Genomic DNA, 26,903 nt, shown 5'->3' on the forward strand with positions numbered 1-26,903 from the left:
GCCATACCTAAAAAAGTTGTAGTTTTATTGCCTAAACATAACTGTTTTTTTGTCTAAACCTAAAGAAGTTGTAGTTTTATTGCCTAAATCTAAAGAAGTTGTAGTTTTATTGCCTAAACCTAACTGGATTTCTTTGCCTAAACCTAAAGAAGTTGTTTCGTTTGTGTTCAAAACATAACATTTCATTAAGTTTTACGTGTTAAAACGTGTTGCTTTTAAGTTTCGTTTTCCCTTTTAAAATGTCGTAGGTGTAGCAGGCCCCTACTGACCCACATCTTTGAGGCTTATAACGACTGACAATGCACATTTAATGAGCTGATAATTGATAAAACACAAAAAAACTTTTTGTTGATAGCTAATTTGCATAACAGCAATTGAATTTTGGGTGGTGCTTGAACCAGCAGGATATGCAATTGATTCCTAGAAGTTAAAAAGGGGTGTGGGGGGCAGGAATTACTCTTGGGGTGGAGTATGCCATCAGAGATCTTATTTAAGTACTGTTGAAGCATGGAGCTGGTATTGTCTATCTCACTATTGTTTATTTGTGATGAAATTGTGCCATTTGAAAAAGCCAGACCTTTAGTATTATATCCCAACTGGAAAGAACAATAACTTGTCTGTCTCGTGGTCTGATGCAGATGTATATTGATTTGATCATCCGTGTCAGAAGAGGTGGGTTTGGAGCGTATGAAACACAAATGACATTTTTGGAACAACCTTTGACTGTACGACCATGACCTAATGTTGCCAATATGCTTCTTGGGCATACAGTAGTGACAACCATTTGTCACAAAAATACTGAAATAGCCTAAATCCTCTCAATAAATCTCACAAAATCAACACAAGTACAAGGCGTGTGCTGCACATTCATAGCTGTTTTCCATGCAGTAGATAAACTCACCGACATTTCCAGTGACTGAGCTGATACAACTGCCTTTTTAAAATGTCAATATCAAAATCTTTGAAATGTTAAGCACATCCCACACTGCTGGCCTGGAGCCATGTCTCTATGGGTTCAATCTGTTGCTGAAGCACAGAACATCTTCTTAGAAAATCACCCAGAGTGACTCACAATCTTGTCCTACACTTAGCTGTTGTCTTTTACAGTGGCGCCAACGAGGCGAAATCCCAACACTTCCCCCAAAGCCGTCAAAAGGCATTAGCTCACCCCAGTTCAGGGATGGGGCCATACTGTACAAATGTCCCTTCTGGGCTACCATCTAACAGCCAGCTCCCCAATGAAAGGAGCCCAAACAACAGCGAAAAGCACTATGTGGTAAAAATAGACCGCTGATACAGTATATTCACGCTTGCCTGCCTTTTGAGGATTCGTGTTTTTCCTCAAAAGTTCGTGCTGTATGTGTGTCTGTGCAGGTGGTATATTTCTGGTCTTTTCACTGTGTTTTAACTCTGTCTGAGAGAGAAAGGAGTAGTGTTGGTGCTGGAGGAGAACGGGTGATGTTGCAATGTGGCCCGAAAGTCCCTCCTGGTCATTATGTTAACATTCAAATCTAAATCAACATTTGAATGCTGAGCTGTTCTCTTTGTTTTTGCACGTCTATTCATTCTGTTTAAACCTGGTATTTCTGCACAGTTGCAGATAAATATCAGGCTACACTAATATTATTAGTATTATACTATTTGTAGAGTCAGATTCCAGTGGTTGCTGCATAGGATTGTTTCCGACTTTTGTGATCCAAACATTTCCAAAAACTCCAGAGCGTTGTAAAGTCCAAAAGTCATGATTTACTGAAAAACGATAGACGTAATTATGGCTGTCCTCGACCAAAGAAATTGTTAGACGACATTGTTGATTTAATCGTCAGATCCGTAAAACTGAGTTTCTCCACAAAGTATCACACAAAAGCACCACTTTAAATCTTGTGTTTACCAGAGATGTGCTCACAATTTTCTTGGAAATAAGTTATTCAGCATGAAAAATTACTAATTGACTGAAGAAATCTTAGTCGACTAAGACCAAAACGACTCTAGATGTAATCATTTCCAAAATTCACAACATTCGCTTTATCTAACGAAATATTCTGCTCCAATCCATATTTGTTGGTGTTTAGCCTTTCAAAAACAACATTTTTCACTGCGGTCAAAAAACTGCACTTGCAATTGCTGCGGCGCACACAAAGGGACTTTAGCTTGTAAAATGTTTTCTAATATCATATACAGTATATGTATGTGGAGATTCAGGTTTTGGTCTCGGGCTGAAAGCGGCTGCTGTGGTTCAGGTCGAGCTTGGACAGAAACTATGCGGGTTCATGTAGAGTCGAGCCTGATATTTTTTGGGACCGATCATAGCTGTAGAGTACGGTGAGTTTTTAGAGCTTTTTTTTCACTGAAAACATCTGCCTGCTGCTGCTGGAAACAAGGTTGATAAGAGTGGTGAGACTGAACCAAAACAGTAAATATCGGGGCACAAAACCAACACAAACGTACATAATCATTTGATTTATTTCTAATATAAAAATATTAATTAGTAAAGCTTTAAGTCTATTTTATGTCATTTTAGCCAACAGAACCACTACACTAGAAGTTATAGTCAATACACAGCACATATGTACTTTCTGTGTTTGTACATGTGTGGGTGATGCATGCGTACTTATATACAGTTTAAAGATGGCTAGATGGTTGACGTGTGCAGTCAGAAGGATACACTTTGTACTCTGGCTTCTATTAATAGCCTCATAGGGACATAATAAGCTAGACAGAAAACTAGGCACGAAATTGTTTTTCTAGATCTAAAAAATACACGATGATAAATAAGAAGTAAGTCTCCGCTTCAGTTGGTTGCCTGCTGGCTTTTTCTATTGGATCTACCACCACACTGACCCTCACCCCTGTCACAACCTTGTCCACATTGGTCTACGTGTCTCGCTCTCAAGTTTTCTATCAAGGCTTAATACTTCTCCCTCTATCTTTTTCCTTAACATTTTAAACATTACCTTCCCTAAGGTTTACATCGTTCTCCATCTCTATCAAGGCTTCTCCCTTTTACTTTTACTCCTGTATATATATATATTTATCTCTCTGCCATTACGAGAGGGATTTATAAATTATCCTTATCCATTCCCTGTCAGCATTCTTTTCAACTTTTCATATTCCTTTATCATTCCCACAAGTCTTTCACAGCCTCACTCTTTATCCTTTGCCTCTCTCTCCTGTGGTACATAAACAATATTTTTCTATCCCCGTTCCCCTCTTGAACATCCCTCCGTTGCTCTCTAAAATATCAGAAAGCTTTTTTTTGTTTCCAGCTCTAATTTATTATGGTTTATGGTGCCTCCCTTTTCCTCACCGTACTGTACTCCGCTGTGTGTAACCCTCCAAAGTCTTGCTCTTTATTGTGCTCCACATGCCTTCTTATCTTTTGTACAAGGCTTAAATACCACTCTAGGTGACAGAGACCCACCCCTGGACACTGACAAAAGGTCTCATTAAACAGAGGGAAGACAGAGCCAGCTGCACTCAGCACTCTGCCTTGCTCTTTCTTTCACACATTTATACAAGCCCGCACATACACGTACCCAAAAACCCCATGCAAAACACAGTGTGTGCACATCATGTATGTCAAATCTGATAAAGGGCATTCACTGCTGTCATGTCGCGCATGCAACATGGACTCAAACATGCTCTGGCAGCAGATGTTTCATCCGCAAAGCTGCGATGTATTTTTATCTGTGTTACTTGGAAGTGGCAAAAAACGCTAAATGCAAGCCCTTCCTTTTCTTGTGGAAGGCATTGATCAAAGCTGCTTAATAGCCAGGTTGGACACTCTGCTGTTCCTGTGGAGAGCTGAAGGCTTACTCAGTCCTCATTACAGCCTCCAACGGGAGGCAGAGACAGGAAGCGTTGAGAGGAAGGACAAGGAAATGAATCCTCTGGAACTCTGCATCTCCATAAATCACAGCAACACACAAAAACACTTCAGCTCCTTTGGAAAAGGACGGACACACACACACACTCACGCATACACGCGCACAAATGCCAAAATGCATATGCAGGTCACAGCCACACACCCATTCCCACACTAAAGCACAAAGTGTCAATCTCTTCTATTTTTGGCTTCCCATCTCTGGCTACTGTAAACATTATTATTTCCCAATTGCTGAAAACTCTTCTCCTAACGAATAACACTGCTACATGTTCATTCTACGTTAAAACAAGAGCTGGACATGATGCCGATCAACAGCTCCCGCTAGACTCTCCCTCGAATCTTCTTACTCAACTTAAATCAGACACACAAGAGTCAAATGGTTCTATTTTTAACTGATTATCTGCGGCACAAACATTATTATTCCCCCAGTCTGATGAAACCCTTCTCTTAATGAGTCACACTGCTACAAAACTAGTAAGATGGCCAAGATATCCTTCTTCCAGCTCCTCCCAGCAGATCCCAAGACATCCCCATGTCAGATGGGATATTTAATCCCTCCAGCACCTTCTGAGTTTGCCCCTGAGTCTCCCCCAAATGGACATGCAATGAAAAACTCTATCCTCGTCATATGCCCCAAAACACCTTAAAGGCACAATGAGTAGGACTCGTCGGTTGCGTTTTGTAAACACAAAATTCAATGTTGGCCCCTCCTTCCCGCCACAACAAGGGATATGGTGCTCGCCAGCGGCTGAAAGCCAATCCCACATTCACTAAATGTCCACTATATGTATACGCTATATTTGCGTTTTTTTCAGCACGGGGTCCGCCATTTTCGTAGCTTCCTCTTGGATGGCGTGCTTACAATCTGGCACCTGGTCGCTATGTTTTTGGCTGGACAGAGAAAGGACAGAGAAAGTTTACGAGCAGGCCGCCACGTTGTTTCCTGTTTGAAACGGAGAGCAGAAAACCAGGGACCAATCAGGTGCATTCAACGTCACCGCTTGAACGGCCAGTTGAGTGGAGCAGCGCGTCCCCTAGTATACTCGTCGGACCTGGTGGACATGTACTGCTGACTCTTTGTGTAACGATTTACCCACAAATTCACAGACTGACCATACACGGTCCAGCCGTATACTCGGTTTTGAGTCTTCTTATTAGGGTTGACACCCAGAAATGTCCCGAACACAGTAAAATGAAAAGAAAAGAGGAAATCTAGGCAGAGGGCAGGGTTTCTGCAGATACAGACACCACCACACACTTCTAGTGCGTCAAATGATGATTGAGAGGGATTATTTTTGTATGAGTCTATACATTTTCTATCATGATCCTACTCATGAGGCCTTTAACTGGATCCTTTTTAGTACTAATTCTTGCCCAAGCTCCCAACCCTTCCTCTATGTGAGGGACCCAGCCACCCTGCACAGGACACTATGTTCGGCCACATGTATCCCCAATTTCTCTTGGTCATCACCCAAATTTCATGACGTAGGTTAAGGGTTGGAAGAGAAGTGGAGCAACCTGCTCCTGTGCACATCACCGATTATGGCTCGATGAAGCCAAAAGGACAACATCATCACCAAAACCAGACGTCTTCTGCGCCCTGATATCCTAACCATAAAATTCATAAAGAGCAATTTTGCACTGAAGCAGCACTCAGCGGTCTGTGTCTTCTGTCAATCAGTCTGTAATCATCCCAGTGACTAACCTCAATAATGATGCATGAAAAAAAAACAACAAAGCCACAACAGGAATTAAAATAGGACTCACCTATGGTTGAGTAGCAGCCAAGATAGCAATCATCACGGAACATGGAAAGCAAAATCGACAAAAACAACAATTACCATTTGATATGTTTTTGAAAAGTTATATGCTCAGGAGACACTGTTGATGCATAACAACAGAGTGAGAGTTAACATGACACCAACAAAGCCTTTTCCTTCAACATTCTTTTCTAAGAGAAGTTATAAAGAATCAGGCCGCTAGTGAGGAAAACAGAGTTAATTGGACAGACAAGAGAGAAGATAGAGTGACACCTCACCCCTGGATGCAAAGGAAACAGAGCATGATTAGTGTTAACACGTACAACCCAGACAGAAAAGAGAAAGAGAAGGTTGGTTTGGATTTGGTGAAGGTGTCTAGAGGTGTTGATAAGGAGAAAGACTCGTGATTGGTTAGTAGGAGCACACCCGTCAACGGCAACACTGTTAATTATGAGGACATCCCAGCAGTGCATCATCGGGAATTGAGATACTCACAGATTAAAGTCAAGCCAATCCACAGTCTCAGTTGGTCAACACTTGAGCCCATGCGTTAGTCACACAGAAACAGTCCAAATTGGACAAGCCAAAAAGCCCCAGCCAAGTGTTTTGACAAATTTGTCCATGCAAAGGTCTAATTAACCGTAATGAGTAAAAGACACCCAAGCAATCAATCCTGCCCAAACCAGCCTTTGAAATCTGTAGGACTCAAGCTGGATGAGAAGACCATGCATAACAATAAACCATTCGTCTTTCTTTTTTAGTTACTCTATAATCAACTTCTATTTTGTCCAGGGCTGACTGCAACCAACCTTCGATGATGGGGGCAACTGGAGGGACCACTGCTGGTTCTTCCATGGGATCAGCGAAGCTGGGAAAGAAGGGCTTAGCTGTAGGGTTAAGACCAGATCCTGGGGTGGCAGATGGAGGGGAAGAAGGGCTGACGAGTGGGGATGCTTGTGGAGGGAAATTCTTTGCTCCTGGGGATGTGGGACTCTTTACAGAGGAGGAGGAAGATGAAGAGCGAGACTTCTTGGATTGCTTCTGAGCTGATTTGGCATCTTTGTGCTCTTTGGGTTGGAATTCCTGCGCCGTGGTTTTTGGGGAGCGGAGAGGGGCTGGGCTGGGAGTGTCGAAGGACAGCCCTAAGTTTGAAGGACGACCTGCTGCACTCACGTCACTGAAGTCAAATAAATCGCTCTTGCCGCTTGTGTTGGAGTCGTTCAGGAGCCATGAAGAATCTGAAGGTGAGAGAGGTGGGGCCGAGGCCAACACCTCGCCTTTTGGGGGAACGCCCGGGCTCGGCTGGGAGGCCGGGCTGAAAGCAGAGGTGTCTTCCTCGGGCATGCCTTGCACACAAAACTCTTGGAAGGAACTGGTATTATCAAACATCCCGCTGTCGACGACATCACCACCAGGTGAAAAGGCCTGGCTGCTGTCACCTAAACTTGCATTTTCAGTATCCATCAGGAGGTCAAATGGATCATCAGGACGAGGAGCCATGGGGAAGTTGCCAGGTGTTGCACTGTCGGTGGTGGTGGAGGGCATAGTGAACGGAGCTGCTGTGGCTTTCAGCTCGCTGTTCAGGACCAGTGGGATGAGGGTAGCAGCTGTTGGGGAGAATAGGTCCTGAGACAGGGGGGAGGGGATCAGGCCTTCTTCAGAGAAGATCTCCTGTTTCCAGGGGCTCCGGCTGGTGTCCATGTCGAAGGCCTCCGTGTTTGCCTGAACAGAACTCCCTAGATCCACCATCACCTCCTCTTTGATTTGAGAGATCACTGCGGCCGAAGGGACAAACGGTTCAGCCGCCACTCCCCACTCCTCGGGAAGCTTCTTCCTGCTCTTACCCTTCTTCCCCCGGCCTCCTCCACTCTTCCCCAGCTGATCCTCCCAGCCACCATCTCCTCTATCCCGCCTAGGCCCGATCCTGCTGTAGAACTCCTCTGTTGGGGTAGTGTTTTCTCCCTGTGTTTGCACCTCAGGAGGACTCCTGCTCTCAAGGTGCTCCTCATCTTTCTGTCTCCTCTTCTTCTTCCTCTTCTGTTTTCGGTCTGAGCCTTCTGCCTCCCTTTCGTCGCCTCCAGCATAGGCAGTGCTCTCTCGGCTAGGCCAACCGTCGGGTGGCTCGTCGGGGCTGACGGCGAGATGGCCGGCATGGCGACTGATCACCGTGGAGACACTGGGGCTGAAAGGGAGGTCTGTCGGCAGGCAGCCAGCCTCTTCCGGCCAGCAGTCGCCTAAGGCACCTTGTTGTGGGTGGAGAGGGGAGAGTTTAAAGTTGGGGGAGATGGGTATGCGCATATGAATTGGTTCCCTTAGTCTAACTCAAACAGAAAGTAACTTCAGAATGTATCAGACAAAGAGACAAAAAACAATATAACAAAGAAGACCATGACACTGAAAGTGTACACATACATTTAATGCACACAGCACAGAAGCATCTGGAGGAATTCAATCCAAGGCCAGAGGTGGTGCATGTTGTTCCAGAAACCCGAGCCATAATCCCTACACCCTTTGTAGATATGAACTGTATTCTCTTTCATTAATCTGTCACCCTTTTAGTCAAACAAGCAAAATGTCTGCATTTTGTTGATCAACCAAACTAATGTCCATCCGAAGCTGGATTTCAAGTCTTAAAAATGATTCTGTGTCAATGCTGAGTGAATGAATGCTCGGAGGAAAGAGGATACACATACACACACAAACATGCAGGGGAGTATTGAATTAAATGATATAGAGAAGTGGTACTTCTGGGAGGCTGACTCACTGCAGCCTCAGGGTCTAGGACGGAGCATGCTCACTCTGAAACTATTGGGCAGCAAAAGAGCTCTGTTTGAAATCAAAACAGAGAGCGACAGTCAGGTGTGTGTGTGCATTTATGTGCAGACGTGTAGTACATATACAGTGTTCCAATGGACACGAAGACAGACACACAAAAACAAAAAAGACTGCTTAATGGTCCCATAAAAAGGAGGTCAATTACAGGCAACCACGCAGTAACTAAAACGGCCTGGTTTGGGGACAGTGTATAATAAAGCTCAGGTAGATGAGAGGTAACAAGAGTAGAGGGGAAATTGCCCACTGAGGGTTGTTCTGCTACTTTGGCCCAGTTTGTTTCTAGTTTTCAGTAATACATACAGAAGAAGAGCTAAAGTGGAGCAGCTGTCATGCCCCATACAGTACAGTTACTCTCTGGAGGGCCATATTTCATATTAACAAACCCCTGACAGAACTCTGCTCTCTATACTGTATGTGTAGTAATTGGGAGAGTCAGAAAAAGACATCGGGCAAATGGATCAGAATGACTTCAATGTTGAGTTTTGCAACCTCATTAGGCTAGGGGAGTGTCAGAGAAAAGCCATTTCAATGTACAGTATGTGCATATACTGTGGTTACTTTATAGTTTCAAAGGTAGTACAGTTATAAAATACAAAAACGCAGCCAAACAAAGTTTTCACTCATCTGGCGATAGCAATCTAATTTCCTACCTGTGACATAGGGCTGCTCTAATTTGGCAAAAAAGTCATAATCTTGATTACTTCGGTCAATATTGAGATCATGATTATTTAACACGATTACTCATTGACATTGGTATACTACCTTTAAAGTTAGATGCATCACACTGGTGCACTTTGAGAGCAAAATAAAGAACCTTGAGCTCTAGTAAACAATTTGATCATATCTCAATATTAAAATCGTGATTGTGATTTTTGCCATAATAGAGGAGCTCTAGGTCACAGCATAAGGAAAACGCATTGCTATCGCCAGATGAGAGACAACTTTGTTTGGCTCATTTTCTGTAACCAGTGTAGCATTAAAGCATGGTGGAATTAGCAAGATAACTAGCTTATATCTGGCTAGTTAGCTAGCTTGCTAATTCCACCATGCTTTAATGCGACATTGGTTACAGAAAATAGCCGCCAAATAGAACACAACAGAGATCTTTGAGATTGTAACTTTAAGGCCTAAGAATGAGCTTGACCTGCAAGAACAGCATAAGGATCCAAACCCCCATACCTCCAGGCAACTGTCATGCTGTTGTTCTGCTTGCTCCCAACACTCCCCACTCCACTTACAGCAATAGAGCCCCGACAGGCTGAAGTAGCTTCTCCTTACTATATCACATCCCATTCTGACTTATCTTCCTGTGTACACTCTAGTATGTTAAGTGTAAAAAGGGCGTTCTTTTGGGTCCCTCTCTTATTTCTTTTCCTTTGTCTTAAGCACTCCTCTTACATGGTAATTGTAGAGTCAGGTGTATATTTAACAACGGTATTTAACAATTAGAAAAAAAAGACGGATGTGTATAGTTTGACCACTGTGGCTCTTACCCTTTGTAGCATTTGATATTTGTTGATGATTGAGGAACCAGTGCTTATTTTATATTGCTGTGAAGGACAGCATTATACCTAGAATGTATAATCAGTACATTTTCAAGGTCACATGAACATAATAACGAAGGCATGTGAAGACTGCTAGAAGGTAAACATGGATGGAATGCAGGATTTATATTGAAAGCAAGGCTTTACAAATCTTTTATTGGGAAGGAAATGCATGTAACAAGTTGGTTACACCTCAAGGATGTGTACAGTGCATGTTGATGAGAAACACTGAATTCAAACATGACTTTCTATTTTCTCCACAGGGCACCTTTAAGTCTGAGTTTGACTGTGCGATGAGGATAGGGATGGACCTTATGTCCTAAAATCTATAACAATTAATGGTCACATTTACCGTACATTTGTAAATAAATGTCACAATAACTTTTTGATGCAGTGCATGACATTTCCTTCCTTGTGTTGGCTCACTTCTGATAAATGATAAATTATGAATAATTCCAGTGTGACCAGTTAAAAGATTGAGCTATTCTAAGAAAATGTTTCTGCTTAGAAAATTGTTAATGTGTTCTAAGTCAATTTAAGGTCTGTAAGGGATTCATAATGTTGGTAGTTTAATAAATCTGGTTTATTGTTTACTGCTCTACATTAGGGTACCATCCAGACTCTCTTCAGGTTTTCAAATATCTGCACTCTACATCTTGTAAATGGGAAAGGGGGGGAGGGGGTTGGTGGTTGTCGCATTGTTGAGTCAGCGTGTTACCTCGAGATTATATATATATATATATATATTTATATATATATATATATACACACACACACACACACACGCAGAGAGACAGGTACACTGTCTTACAGTCAATTTCAGTTTGGCAGCGAGGGGTTAACAAGCAACAGCAGTCTCCATTTTCTACGCCTTCCCCACCTGTTACAAACTGACTGAAGAGTTTGTAAATGAGTCATCTCTGTCTGCTGCAGAGTGAGTCAAGCTGTGGCTCCGCGAGCTGCAGTTAAACTGAAGCGCTGCTCAGTTGTAATGAGTCAAACAGCCCTGTTTTTGTTGTTCCCTGGTGGCTTATATTGTAGCAGCAGGGGGAAATCAAACAAAACCAGATTCATAGAAGATCAACTGGCAACAAAGTCATGTCACACTCGCCACTCTGCTGCTCGTATCCCACTCATAGCTTCCGGTTGATTCCACCTTGTCGTTTCGGGACTAATGATAAAGGGATAGTTCAGCTGTTTTGAAGTGAGGTACTTCTCCATAGTCAGTGTATTACCTACAGTAGATGGAGGTCGGCACGCCCCCAGTTTGGAGAAACAGACAGGAGTACCAGCCCGTAAGCAAAGCAATGTACTGCTGTGGACGGGGGCAGCAGTAAAACATAAAAATCTATATCAGTTTAAGTGTACGGTATATTTACAATATTTTCAACGCTTTACCTCGCTGTCACCAGACTCCTTTGACAAAAGCAGTCATTTTACCTCGGAGAACATGGGGGTTGCTGAAATACCACTGGAGGTCGTGTTGCTCAGGCTCTATCTGCTTGCCGATGCCTGGACATATCGGGGCAGATATCAGGGTTCTGCAAATTTGGCCCAAGGGCCGTGGCAGATATATATATATATTTCTTTTGCTGGTTGTCATTCTATCCTGAAGGTAAGGGGGTGAAGTTTGACCCTAAAGTGACCTTTCTTCTTTTATTTGGTTTTCTTTAAAAAAAAAAAGTACCCTTACATACATCTGATCAAGTCAGCTTGAACACACTTTGGAAATCATCAAGACTCATAAAATCCGTTTTCCGCAACATTTAGGAATATTTAGCACGTATTTGACGACTATTTTGAAAAATGGCTGCCAAAGCCCCTCAGGGGTCAAATTTGCAGTGCCCCAATATCTATATCTTTTCATAACATCTGTGCCAAATTTGTTGCTTTTATCGCAAAATGCATAATTGTTATGCTTAACTGCCCCGCTATGATACTTTAATATAAGATTCTTTAAGACTAGGTAGTTTAGTAAGAGTTGATCTTCCCTTTTACGTCAATAGCAAGGCAATTAAGCATAACAATTGAGAATTTTGCGATAAAAGCAACAAATTTAGCACAGACATTGGTTTATATGTTATCATATTTTATCGCAAAATGCACAATTGTTATGAATATTTCAGTTTAGCTGCCCCACTATTAATGAGACATACTGAACACGAGCATCAGTCCATGTGATTAGGATTTGGATTTGTTTCATCTCTAATACCGAGTACCTGCTGGCTATATGATGACAACATAAATATCCTTTCACCCATAAACCTTCAGTTTTTGGGGTCTTAGAAGAGGAGCGGGCTCTGTACTTTTAGACATCTTTGCACAGTTCATGGTTATTTGGTGCCAAGCTAACTCTAATGTCTGTGTATTAAACAAATCAAATAAATAACCACTCCGGCATTTCTCCCCCCTGATCTCATTTAGTCCAGAGACACGGAGGGGGTTGCCTGCTGTGTAGCGGTGCACCATGGGGGCTCAGCTGCATCGTACCACTGCCCACATGGGATGTTAGTGTGGCCCTACTAGCTGACACAAGCCACGGAATGGTGACAACTACAACTCCGTGCTCTCTAGGATCACATCAGATGTGCATTGAACTGGAGAGCAGCCCTATGGGGAGGTGTGTGTGTGTGCGTGGGGGGGCTGGTCAAGGAGAGTGGACCGTGAGGGACACAGACAGCTTCTCTCTCTAGGATAAATATACATGTAGATACACACACACACACATACAGTATATGACTAGAAGCCACGGCATGATGGCGGACCCTATACATGTCAGCATCAGACGTGCATTGACCTTGAGCAGGATGACTAAATCCCTTTGGAGCTGAGGGTGTGTGTGAGGAGGAAGCTATGGGAAAGCTGCTCTGTATACGGCACCCCTCTGTGGAACGAATGAGACAGTGCAGCATATATATGATATATTACACTATAGAGTAATCATCTTGAGTTATTCCTGCTGTGAGGATGAACACAGTGAGGTAAACACCTCATGATTCAGGAACTGTGAAGTGTAAACAATGCAACAGAGGTTGGTCATGTTACAGCAGTTTAAATAGCAGTATTTTACAGCTGTTACAGAAGTCTAGCAATGAAGAGGTTTTTACCTGCTGACACATCCAGAGGGCTGCGAGGAGTCTGGGGTTCAGGCAGCATGGGGCTGTGCTCTTTAGGGGCTTCTGAACCCGCTGGGGGGGTGGGATGCTGTGGTTCGGCTATACTTGGTTTCCTCTCTGCTGAGAGGGGGGCGGCCCCCACCTCCACGTTGACCCCCATCCCACCAGGCTGGGAGAAACCTGACAAACAGATATACAAGGTCAGTGTTGGGGATTCTCTCCGGGAAGATGCTACTGTCGTTAAAGATAAACCAACAATAATGCAAGGTGGTCAGAAGGGAGTAGGGCTGTCAAAGCTAACGCGATAATAATTAACACAAATATGTTTTAACGCAACTTGCAGTTTTTAGGTTGTAGCGGAGTGAAGATCCTGGCATCATATGAAACTAGAAAACCTAATGAATCCATTGGTACCAACAATGTCATATAGCTTGCCGTGAAGGAGGCTAAATAACGCTCCAAACTTATGCTAAATTTCTGCAGGCTACGTTGTTGCGGGGGTATAATTAGAGTAAAGCTTTTTGGGAGGCAGGGCAGGAGCTCAAACAGAGCGTTTCAGACAGAGGGTGAAAAGAGGTGCTGCAGCACAGCCGGTATGAGAAAAATAAACCGTGTTTTGAACATTAAAGCATGTAAACATATTCCAGTAGAAACCCCAAATAACAAAAGCAACAAAACTACTTGGCAAGGCCTAAAAGAACATGATTTGGGTTAAAATAAGTGTGTTACTTTTGATTTCACACGGGGACACGAGCACCAGTCTCCTGGGTGAAAATCCATCCCCTCCTCCTTCCTACATACGTAGACTTTGACTAGAAAAGTATTTGTGATACGTCAAAAAACAAACGCAATCCGGGAGAAAAAAAACTTTCTCTCAAAATGTAATTGACAATACAGTTTCATCATGACGAAAAGACGCAGCAGCAAGAATGACTCCGACAAAACGACATATACAATGTCAAACTGTATGTGTGTTTGTGTAGGAATGTGTGTGTTTGAGAGAGAAAGCGAAAAATCTAAGTGTGTGTTAAAGCCGGGAGCAGTAATTCCGAGACGACAGATCTCATTAAGGCAGCAGTGAGAGCTGGGTATGCAGAGGTTGGCATGGTGAAAGGCATAACTCAGCCTCATAGCTCCTACTGTGTGTGTGTGTGTGTGTGTGTGTGTGTGTGTGTGTGTGCGCGTCACTCTGTGGAGTACAAGCAGACACCAGCTAGCGACAGCTACAGCTCTGCATGCAGCTAACAAGTTTTGCCTCACCATCGGGGGCGGGTGGTGGTGGTGGTGGTGGTGGTGGTGGTGGTGGTGGTGGTGGTGGTGGGGGGGGGGGGGGGGGGGGGGGGGGGGGGGGGGGGGGCAGTTGTTGGACTGGAGTGACATTTCTAATGAAAGAGGCGTATTAGGGTCATTGTAGTTACTATCAGACCCTGGTTAGTAGTATTAGTCCTGCTGCTGTTAACATAGTAGTAGTACCAGCATCAGTACTAACGCTGTGTAGCAGCATACCTGAAAAAGCTTCCATCCGGCCAGTCTCCATCATTTGAGCAGGGCTGGTGTGAGAGCCCAGAGGATCAGAGTACCCTGCCATGGAGGCTGGCAGGAGGGAGAGAAGAGAAGAGAGGGGGGAAAATGACAGAAGGAGGGAGAGAAAAAGGAGTAGTTGAGAGAGAGAAATAGGCAACGATGGATGAAGTAGCCAACGGGGAGGAGATGGAGTATGAGGTGCATGAGGGCATGAATAATGTAGAGTGGGTGAGGTGGAGGCGAACAACAAGGAGGAAGGAAGAGAAAAGCAAAAAAGAAGAAAAGGTGTTGAAATCAAACTTTTCTACATTATTTTAGCATACACACATATTGCTCTGAGCAAAGTACTGCACTGAGAAGAAAAACCCTGGTTTCCCCCCACATAATACACATATAGAATAATATATAATTACCTTAGCACTCGAAAATGCTAATCATAAAATGTGGATTTTTGTTCTTGTTTACAGATATCTCTTGCCTGTATACATATGTCCTGAATAATAGCTATATATTAAGCTATATGCTTAGCTTGGTTTAGTTGTATATCTATATTTGTATCTTCTAACATCAACCACAAACAAATCCCTTGTATGTATCAACATACTTGGCCAATAAAGTTGTTTCTTATTCTAATAAGATGAAAAATGATTCAATATATTGCTGTTGAGATCCTAGAGACTAACGACAACACAAAGTTGGGATGAAATCATCGTCACATTTTAGGTCTCAAGTCTCGGCTATGAAGTAAGAAGTCCGAAACTTTGTGTTTCAAGTCCTAAACAAGTCCTTTTGTCTGCTGGCGTGCACTGACATGCAAATCCCTTCTGCTCCTGCAGCATGGTTGGCTGCTCCTAAATTGATTGGCTGTATACTTTTTTGGCCTAGATGAGGATATCAAGTTGAGTTAATCAAGTCTGAAGTCCAAGTGAAAACACGAGTCAATGGTCACGAGACAGTCGAGTTGCAAGTCTTAAAGCTGCAGTAGGCAGAATGTTTTTGGCATCACTGGGCAAAAAATCCATAATAACCTTTCAGCATATTGTAATTCAAGTGTTCTGAGAGAAAACTAGACTTCTGCACCTCCTCGTGGCTCTGTTTTTAGGTTTTAAAAAATCTAATCTTTGGCCAATCACAGGTCATTTTAGAGAGAGAGCGTTCCTATTGGCTGTGCTCTGGCTGGTGGGCGGTGCTTGGTATTTCCTCAGCAGATCTCAAACATGGCTGCCGGGTCACAAACTTTCTCATTTTACAGCTAATCAGTACACTACAAGATGTTTCTGAAAACATTTTACGTGAGAAACAGGCATTACAGTAACAGAATATTGATTCATATTTGATCAGCGCTGCCTACTTCGACCTTTTGATCAGAGTTTGTGAGTGACTGACAGCTGCTCAGAGACGACAGGCTCCAGCTCAGCTCTGATTGGTTGTTTTCCTCTGGTCAGCACCAGAGGACACCCAGAGGACACAGAGGCACATGATTTTTTTTTTTAGATTACCTGTCTCATGCACTACTGTCGGGATATAGTGACCGTTTTATAAAAATTAACTTTTTCTAATCATATTTGCTCCAATCTCGCCTCCTGCTGCTCTAAGAAATCAAAACACCAGGAGTGACATCAAAAAAACATATTGCTGCACTACCATGGAAGTAATAGTTTTTAATTAATTTCATAGTTTTTGGAAGTGTCCCTCTTGACTTCTGTACTTTGACGCTGGTACCTGATAAGAAGTCTGTAGCCGAGGCCTGCTGCTGGTCGAGCGAGCGTGGCCGCACCTCTCCCTGCGGCTCCGGGCGCAGCACTGATGTCTGTCCACCCGCCGTCAGCTTACAACCTGCAGGGACAACACGGATCATTGAACATCAGTCCTCTCTGATGACTGTACAACTGTAATTTAATGACACAAGACTGTTAAAAATCACACTCCGCTGAACACAAATCCACACATGCTTAAAAATGACTCACACTTACGATACATAAACACTATATCTCACCTGCCAAATTTCCTCATAAAAGCAGATATCCCAGTCCTGTACAACTCGACATTCACTGATGTTTTCTATGTGCTGCTCTGTCTCTGTCTGTCTCGACTGCAGCCTCAGCTGGCTCTGAGCTACTAACACTGTGAACCCCCAGTCACACACACAGACACAAACACAAACACGAATGCGATCACAGTCGGGGAGTCTGGGTCTGGCGTGACGTTTCACTGTCTGTCTGGTTCAGGTCCCAGGCCCCGCCGGCTAGCGCCTCCCCTCGCACTCCTCGACTCCCCACACTCCACTCCCTCCCTCTCCACTCCAGTAGTCACCCTTCAACTCTTGTCCCAGTCTACAACCGGGGGTCCTGGATGGACCGCAAAGGCCAGAACGAACCCCGACTGGCAGATTTAATGTGGCTGTTTTTTGGAGTGGAAGGTAAAAAAATGGAAAGAAGAAAACAGAGCGCAGAGGGAGAGGCAGGTGGAGGGTCAGAGAGAAAGATGAAAAGGGTTGAATAGAAGGAGAGAGAAGCAGACGAAAGAATTTTACAGAGGGGAAAGGGAAATAAGAGAGGGAGGAAAGGGGAGGGAAATGGATAGTAACAGGGAGGGAGGCGAGGAGAGAAAGAGGGAGGCACCGATGGCAACCCTTGGTGACAGTAAGGCGAACAGACAGGACGCCACCCAAAGTCACAAACGCTTCCATGTATCAGACACACACAGAGGCCATGGCGGGGTGTGCGCTGTCTGTCTCGACAGAACGCAGGAAACACTCCGTCGGCAGGGTCACTGATTGATTCAAAAGCAAACAAAAAAATTGGGGAAATGACAGGAGACGCGCAAAGGTCACAGTAGTCTGCACACGAGGCTAAGGTGGCCGACCTTAATGCATGTTGGTGGATGTTTCCCCCACTGTGCTGCAGTGCTGTCCAAGGTGCTGAAATCAGACTGAGCAGCTTTTAAAGGGCAGTCAGGGGCACTGGGATGAAAACCTCGAGTATCTCTCCCCCTCGTGAGCCAATCCGGTTGGCTCGGTTAGATCACAATCTTATCAAAAGCTGTAGCCAGAGGGTGTTTTTCTATTGAGGGAAGGAGGTTACACACATAACCCATCACTCACAGAAAGCATCTCTTGGGCAAAGTTACCATCCATATTAGCAGAAGTCAAAGTAGATGTCTACTATAGCGGTACTTAAAAGGTTAACTTAAGTAGTTCTTATCATTCATCATCATTTTTCATCATTCCTATCAGTAATTATAACTCACCAGAGCAAGACAGACAGGCAGCCAGACACTAATACAGCTTTTAAAGGGGACATACAGTATCATGCTCATTTCTAAGTTCATACTTGTATTTTGGGTTTCTACTAGAACATGTTTACATGCTTTAATGCCCCCCTCCAGCCAGTTTTACTTCCTGTTTTTTGGTTAACGTTCTTTCTCAAACAGAGAATGGGGGTGTGGTTAATAGTCAGACGTTATTCATTACCATGGCAACCAGACTGCATCGTTTTTCAACCCAGTTTAGATGAATTTACTGTGTATCAGACCACAAATGAGACAAGAATTAGCGCAACATGCCGACTCTCTCCTTTCTTCACTGTCTCCTCCTGGCGAGGCGGTCGTCTAGCTGCTGTTGCACAGAGGAACCGCACCACCGCACGCAGGACACAGAGCACCGGAGGACGGATAGACACGTTGCCAAGGTCCGCTGTTTGAAATGCAGTTTCCGGACGTTTTGGAGGTGCACCGTCTGTCACCATCGGCCATTCTCGCCTCAGCGCCTAGCACCGACACTGCACTGGGCTGCATGCTGAGATGCGTTTATTTCTCTAACTGGACTTTTCTTTTGTTTTCCCTGGAACTAAAGGTTGTGATCCCCGTCGTTCGGACCTGTCAGAGAACCGCTAACCTCCGGTATCGACTGCTTTCCGTTAATTTATCTCCAGCAGGAGGAGACGGTAAAGAAGAGAGCGAGTGAGAGAGGCAGTCAGTGTGTTGTGTTAAATTTGCTGGTGGGAGTTTGTATAATTTAATGTGTTGATTTCACCTGTTCACCACACACACAAATGCCGTTGTGAAAATAAAATGAATAAATGAAAACCCTCAGTTACAAGTTGGGCTAGCTAACTAAAGCTAACTAGTTAACTAACTAGAAAGACAAACTGACATACAGATTAACTGCTCAGTCTCAAACGAGCATGAATGCACCTGCAGCTTGGAGGATGACCCTTGACCTGCAGCTTCTACTATAGTCATACGTCATATTCCCATTTTACCAACAACCTTCTTTTTTTCACTTTGAGCACAAAATTAAGTTATTTATCAAAAGAAATTTGGCAAGCAGTGTGGCTAATCAGCTTAGTCAGAAAGTGACTCAAATAAATATGAAATATCATAGAAAATCCAAAATAATAATAATAATAATAATCTTATTTATATAGGACCTTTCAAAACAAGGTTACAAAGTGCTTTACAATAAAAGCATGATAAAAGTAATTAACACCCAGAACTTCTAAAAAATCTAAACAAAATAAAATCATATAAAATAGTTACAAAAATGCACCATCAGTTAAGAAAAAGCCATAATATAAAAGTGAGTCTTAAGAAGAGATTTAAAGGAAGATACTGAGTTTGCTTGCCTAAGATCCTCGGGCAGGGAGTTCCACAGCTGAGGGGCCCGGACAGCAAAAGTCACCGGTTGCCTTTAAAATACCACTGAACGCATTATTTTTCTCATCCTGTCTGTCTGAATATACCTGTCTTCACCCCCTGTCTGAAACGCTATGTTTTAGCGCCTGTCTCTTTAAGAAGGCTTGTTTGCCGCTGTAGGTCATATAGAGGCATCAGTATTAAATCCAGACTGTTTCATAACCATAAAACTTTGAGTGAAGGAAGTTTTGATCAATCAGTAGTCTTTTTCTTCCTGGAGCTTGTCATCACCATCTGCATCAGACCAGACATAAAATTACCCAGTGGGTGAAAATGTTCACATAACTGCTCAATTTTATATTTGTCTGTGGTGAAACAATGGTATTTGTGAAATTTGGGGCTCAGGCTTTTTTTTGGCTGAGTAAATGCTACTGTACCTAAAGCCTTTCTTCTAGCTCAGACACATTTTAGGGGATGCAGTTCAGTCCACAAGGGGAAATTTCATGCTGAGTTATTCTCTACACACACTGCACTGTGTGTGATGTAGCAGTGGTGAAGTGCTCAGCTTGAAAGACTGGTGAGGCACCAAATGTGTGTGTGTGTGTACGTACTGTATGTGTGAGGTTCTTTTGGGAACACGTCCCATGAACTGTTCCTAGTACAGTAGGCGAGTCAGAGCCCGACAGGAGGCTCATTACAGTGTCATCACCGTCTCCTTACAGACCAGAAAAGATCAGCACTACTGGGCTTCTGTGGCAACACTGAACTTTGGTAGAAAGTTTGGCAGTTTAACTGCAGTTCAACCACGCTTTTCCATGAAAAAAACAGTGTGCCATCAAGTCTACAGCTTGTGCTACATTAGGTTTAGAAGTGATCCGCACAACTATTGAATAGATGTGCGATTTAAAGCTGCACTGCGATAATAACGCGTGAACACAAATTTGTTTTAACGCCACTAATGTCTTTAACACATCAACGCAACTAGGTTGTAGCGGGCTCATTTTGAAAGCTAGAGTGAAGATACTGGTATCATATGGAACTAGGAAATATAAGGAATCCATTGGTACCAAAAAGTTTGGCAAGGAAAAACTGGCATGGCCGTATTCAAAGGGGTTCCTTGACCTCTGACCTCAAGATATGTGAATGAAAATGGGTTCTATGGGTACCCACGAGTCTCCCCTTTACAGACATGCCCACTTTATGATAATCACATGCAGTTTGGGGCAAGTCATAGTCAAGTCAGCACACTGACACAATGACAGCTGTTGTTGCCTGTCGGGCTGCAGTTTGCCATGTTATGATTTGAGCATATTTTTTATGCTAAATGCAGTACCTGTGAGGGTTTCTGGACAATATTTGTCATTGTTTTGTGTTGTTAATTGATTTCCAATAATAAATATATACATACATTTGCATAAAGCAAGTATATTTGTCCACTCCCATGTTGATAAGAGTATTAAATACTTGACAAATCTCCCTTTAAGGTACATTTTGAACAGATAAAAAAAAATAGTTTTTTTTCTGTTTTTTTCTGTTGTATATATTACTTCAGTATGCACATGGGTGTTTATACAATACTTTAACTAAACTGTTGCTCGTGTCACATTTTGAAGCCTCTTTCACAAAAGATCTTTGAGGGTCAAACTTGTTGATGTGATATAACCCCAATTGTCTAAGCAGGAAATAAGGAGTTTACTTTGGCCTCAAGTGCTACAAAAGAGTGACTAAGAGTTAAATATCTGATCCTGTGTTTAGTGTGTGAACACTATTTCCAAATTATGTAAGAGGAACTGCTGCTGCTGCTGGGGGGGGGGGGCGCTGACCTCAGTATGAGGACGAAGCATGGCGAGACAGACTGGAGCAGCTATCAGTTTGACGGATGAACTTTATCGTCACACAGGCATTTGAGGACACACACACACAGACACACACAGACACACACACACACTGCTGTAGCTGCACTAATGTGGACAAACACACACCCGCATACACCAGCATGCAAGCACACAGTAACACATACTCATGTTCAGAGAAAAGACGACACAACATGACTGCAGACAGACAGACAGAAAGTCAGACCCCATGCTTGGTGGACACTTGGCTGACCTGACAGAATAAACTGGATAAATATAGCCAAAATGAACACACACACACACACACACACACACACACACACACACACACACACACACACACACACACACACACACACACACACACACACACACACACACACACACACACACACACACACACACACACACACACACACACACACAGAGTCTGGCCTAATCTTACTCATGCCTGGACAAGTTGTGGAAATGGCACTGGAGCGCTGCGAGGGTTGTTCTGAGGACAGGCGGCTGATTCAGGATCAGCAGAGGAGGTGGTGCCATTCAAACTTTGTTATGATGACATTCCCACCATCTGCATTATGACTCAGGCTATAGTATACGCTCTACTCCACTGACATTTTCACCAGCCAATGACACCAGGATGCAAAAAAAAGACCGGTTTTGGGAATAAAATCCTCACCTTGTTATCAGATTTTGAACATCATAGAGAGGTCAACGAGTTTTACCTTCCCACCCACCATGCTCACTTCTTTCTATTAAATACAATCTTTCTAATCTACTCTAAGTGAATCATAAAAGCCATGTACTGCACACACACAGGTGTTTTTCATTCTGGCTGATTAGACCTCTGCTTAGGGTTAGATGCACGATACCGCTACTATATCGGATATCGGTGTCAATGGGGACGATCGATTAAATTAATTTCTATGTTTATATACTATATACGTTATATACTGGAATTTTAATTCCTGTTTAAGTTTTGACCAATTTGTCGCTGCATTAAAGAGGTCTACACTTGAATTATAATTAGGGCCCGAGCATGAAAGTGCCAGGAAACCTATTGTTTTTCTAAAGATTATTTTTGCGCTGCAAGATCGCATTTTTGAGGCGCTTAAGATGCATGAAAACTGGAATACGCAGCAGAACTGGCAAAAATTGCTGCGGTGTGTTCTTGGGCTACCCCGAGGCCTCTTACCAGTTGGACGTGCCTGTTGAACCTCCAAAGGGAGGTGTCCAGGAGTCATCTTGATCAGATGCCCGAACCACTTCAGCTGGCCCTTTTCGACGCGAAGGCGCAGCGGCTCTAATGTGAGCTTCCTCCAGATGTCTGAGCTCCTCGCCGTATCTCTAAGGCCGAGCCCAGCCACCCTACGAAGGATACTCATTCTCTTGCGGTCACTACCCAAAGCTCATGACCATAGATGAGGGTTGGAACGTAGAAGCTTTGCCTTTTGGCTCAGTTCCCTTTTCATCACAACGGTCCGGTATAGCACCAAACTGCCTGTCCATCTCCCGCTCTCTGTCTCTCTGAATCATGTTTTCCATCTCTTGACTCAACATGGTCCAGCAAAAGTGATCTTCAGGCTTGTCCTGCTGGGATGCCATGTCATAAAAACCCAACGCTTCCTCCCTGTTTACCCACGTCTTGATACAATTCACCACATGAGCCATATAGTTCAGGTATTCAACGCAAGGTAGAATCACACCAGTTAATCTAAAACAAGCTGGCTCATCTCAAACTGGACTATAGTTGTATGATTTTCATTAGCAGGCTCTGACTCAGCTAAAGCCTAGCCTAGTGCCGCCTGGCTTACTCCATTCTTCTGTTCTCTCGAATGGCTGATAGCCTGTGGGGCTAGTCTCTGTCCTCCAGCCGACCCGGCCTCGGCGTGCTCCTCTGCCCCACTCTCCTCTCTCTTAGATGGGGTAGATCAACCACACTGACTGGGGTCAGGGCCTCTACAGGCCCAGGAGCAAAAAAAACGAGACACATTGGTAATTAAGTGGCAAACCAGAGTAACCTTCAGGGTGGACTAAACCTCATTAAACATGGCTGTTTTAAGAAGTCTGAGCAGTTGTGCCCAGAGTGTAGACTTCTACTTGAGCCTGAGAATATATATTGGCTCTTTCATCAAGTGGGTGCACTCTGGGAATAAGGCCATGGCCTAGTTTGGATCTATAAGAAGCCAGGGTATAAGTCCTGTGGTGTATATACAAGGCTGCTTGTACATTAACATTATAAATGATTATACTGTATAGTAAGCTTAAGGAACAAGTAGAAGAGAGTTTTTTTTTCCCTCACACCATCAACATAGATGTCCAAATCAACATCATGACAGCCTACTACCATGTAAGCCTAAAACCAAACCTTGCTATTTTTCAACACATGGCGCCCTATGGTTTTCTTTACCAAAACGGTCTAATCTGGGATGAGCCGGCAGGATAGGCTGACCTCCAGCTGACCCACAGCTCTCCCTGCTCCCCTGCCTCAGCCTCAGCTCCTTGAGCTGGGACAGACACTATGAACTAGCTGCGTCAGGGCTGCAGCAGGACCACAGGCGCATAATAACGGTTCACCGAGAGGACAGAGCGCTTCTCTCTGGTAAGGACAAACATCCAGAGTGTCCTGTTGATTCAGCCACGACAGAGCTTTAATCATCAGGGCTGGAACGATACACCTATCTCCCGATTCAATACTATCATGATACTTGGGTGCCGATTCGATATGTATTGCGAATTTTAAGTATTGCAATTCGAATCATACACATTTACTTTGGTAAATATCTAAATTAATACAGTACAAATGTTTGATTTTCAGCATGTATGTCCTGAAGTCAAATATATCAGTCTTTGTCAGGAATTATTTACTACATTTTTTCCAGCAACCCAAAAATCAAAGAATAAAGACATTTCCCTCACAAATTAGTGGTATTTTCTTTTAATTTATAAGGGATGTGCAATATTCTTCTGGTGAATATAATCCAATCAATCTTATTTCCATATATGTATTTTGTATAATGTTACGTTACTCAGACTACAACAATAAAAGCGGTAACTTCTTTCTTCCACCGCATAGACTCAAATGAAGCAAATATATCGATTCTGGCATTAAAATATCGATTTCAAAATCGTTATCCCTATTAATAATATACTTTTAATCAAGTTGAATCAGCCAGTAGTTCCCTTTCTGTCCACTGTTACCTGCAACAGTCTTCAACAAACTTGAGAGGTTTTAGAATATTATTCTCTTTTTTTAGAGTCTGGTCTACTGTTTTCTTCCGTTATGGAGTATCATTCCTTCCAAGAATACCTCATGCTCTATAAATGTTAAAAACAATGTATTTAATAACACAGAGTAAAGAATTAGAGTAAATGAGAGGGTGAGAGGGAGAGTGAAGCGAGACGATGCATAGATTAGAAGAGAACCAACAGTGTCTCTGAGGTTGGGGATGCCGTCTAGTGACAACCATATGGTACTAGCATAGCCACAGTCTGAAGGGTTTCCCCTTGTATTCTGGCATTCCTGGAGCATTGCTCAGTGATCTAAAGAGACTTGCTACAGTGGATCTGATCTGTTATTATAGAAGATCAAAGCTTGGCCTGGTTTTACTTAATCCAGCCAACAACCCAGCCAGCATTTAACTTTTACAACTTTCTACAAATCCCGCTGCAGCTGCTGGAACACATGTGGTCTTGACGCACACGGACGACACAACCCACATCAACGAAACACCAAAACCCACATCATTCTCTTTTGGCATACCTCACGAGGGAAGCTGTAGTGATGTATATGGACACTGATTGAGACAATGCACAAGGCAGAGAGAGCTGAAATTTATTTTCAGCCTGTCTGCTGTCATAATGATAAATGCAAAGCAGATATATCCTCCATTAGCCTGGTTCCAAAAAATATCCACCCACGTCTCTGATTCGGTCTCGTGTTGTGCCTATTAGTAGCTACTTCAGCTGGCTGGAAAAGAGTCAACCGATTGGTGTTTGTATGTGATCTTCCTATGTACTGCAGCTATCTGGCTACCTTGCTACATCCATGAAAATCAGCAACAGAAAAGTGATGACAAGCCTGTTTGAAATTAATGAAGCTGTACACATCTATCAGTCGACTTACAGAGTAACACCTCTTAAATGACCCGAGCAAATGCTACCCCAGCCTTCGAGTCGACAGGAAATTACATTGGTGTCACTCGCTACTGATTGGTTGTGGCAAAACAAAAACACAACACCTTCACACGATGTCAGGCTGAATGAATGAAGTAAAACTACATTGTGACTCAGTGTCATTATGAGGCTAGGTAGCCACAACATGTCAGTTCTCATGGGTTGTAACTATCCCAAGACTAATAATCTCACTTTAAGTCAATCATTCTTAAAAATACAAGAATAAAAGTCTTTGGGGCTAGAATATTCATCTATCGATCTGTCCAGGGTGCAATATGTAGGGTAAGAGGGTTTATAGAGTGTATATATCTATAGTCTGGCGATACAAGACAATCTGAGATCTCCGCCTACAGAATGTCTGGGGATTTCTAAATGCAAAGTTGTTGCTAGATCAGCGGGACAGGCCAATCACAACCATTTATCTACATGCATGAGGACATAAAGGGTGCCACGTTGGGATAACGCAATGTTATCGGTCGACGTCGTCTAGGGGCTCCGGGGCAGAGAGCCGGGTAGGGGTCGTGTCTAGAAGGCAACCCACAAGTTGCGAAACTCTCGCGAGATGGTTGAAGTTACAGTAGGCCAGTTGACCTCGAATGGTTAAGGTTAGGAATTGACCTTGAATGGTTGAGGTTAGGCATTGACCTCAAATGGTTGAGGTTGGGCATTGACCTTGAATGGTTGAGGTTAGGCATTGACCTCAAATGGTTGAGGTTAGGCAATGACCTTTAATGGTTGAGTTAAGGAATTGACCTTTAGCGGTTGAATTTAGGCATTGACCTTGAATGGTTATGGTTAGGATAGGTCGTCGGGCAGCGGGTCTCGCAAGAGTTTTTGCAAGTTTTCGCAACTTGTGACCCCGTCCCGGCTTGAGGTTCTGGAGGAGTAAAATCTGCGACCGTGAGTCACATTCTGAAGCCATTTACTGGAGCTCCGAGATTATTTTTATGTTTTTAACTTTGAACAGCAGCAACAGTGAGTGAACCGTCTGTGTGTCTGTTAGGACATTAGCAGAGCAGCTATAGCAACGACAGTTCTATGCATGTGTTTCTGCTACGGCAGTGTTCACAAGCACACGACTTTTGCATGTCACTGCCCCAGTATGAAGGGCTGTTCTAAAGACTTTGGATTGGTTCTGCTATGCAGGGTTCTTAAACCCTTTAACTGTTTCCACCCAGTTTTAGCGACGAAACCAGGGAGATTATCGTCAGTCTCTAGTTGAGCGAAGCGTCTAGAGACTGACTTGTGAGTTTAATATATCTATGACTGGCATCTATTAGGAAGATAAACAAAACTATTATCCAGCATTCTCTTGCCCAATGCATCCTGGGATAGGCTCTAGCCCCTTGTGGGGTATAGAGAATAGAGAGATGGATTGATATAGCCTCGAGCAATATCAATATTGCCCTGTGGACCAAAAACAAGATTTTTATGACTTTTTTCTGCTTGTAGCTTTTCAACCATAATTCCAGATGTGTCCTTTAAATTGAAGTGCTGTTTAAATCAGAGGCTGTGGAGGGAGACAAGTCAAGAGGCCGATGCAGTGATGGTACAAATTCAGTGTTAGAGTG

At 43.4% G+C, this 26,903-nt stretch overlaps 1 protein-coding gene across 11 annotated transcripts in view; it reads right to left on the bottom strand.

Moving 5' to 3' along the window:
• Positions 1-26,903, bottom strand: part of LOC119480584 (microtubule-associated protein 4) — a 123,971-nt gene that overhangs the window by 44,016 nt on the left and 53,052 nt on the right. For 7 of the 11 annotated variants that reach the window (XM_037756972.1, XM_037756974.1, XM_037756979.1 and 4 more), the window contains 4 exons: positions 16,388-16,501; positions 14,648-14,734; positions 13,133-13,321; positions 6,456-7,889 (listed from right to left, as the gene is read on the bottom strand). In XM_037756972.1, coding sequence (XP_037612900.1) covers positions 6,456-7,889; positions 13,133-13,321; positions 14,648-14,734; positions 16,388-16,501 — 1,824 coding nt within the window. Of the gene's footprint in view, positions 1-6,455; positions 7,890-13,132; positions 13,322-14,647; positions 14,735-16,387; positions 16,502-16,661; positions 16,835-26,903 lie in introns of those variants that run through there. The other 4 variants (XM_037756977.1, XM_037756975.1, XM_037756980.1 and 1 more) reach the window with 3 other exon arrangements.

Source organism: Sebastes umbrosus, chromosome 21 (assembly GCF_015220745.1).
Source record: "Sebastes umbrosus isolate fSebUmb1 chromosome 21, fSebUmb1.pri, whole genome shotgun sequence".
Classification (NCBI taxonomy): Eukaryota; Metazoa; Chordata; class Actinopteri; order Perciformes; family Sebastidae; genus Sebastes; species Sebastes umbrosus.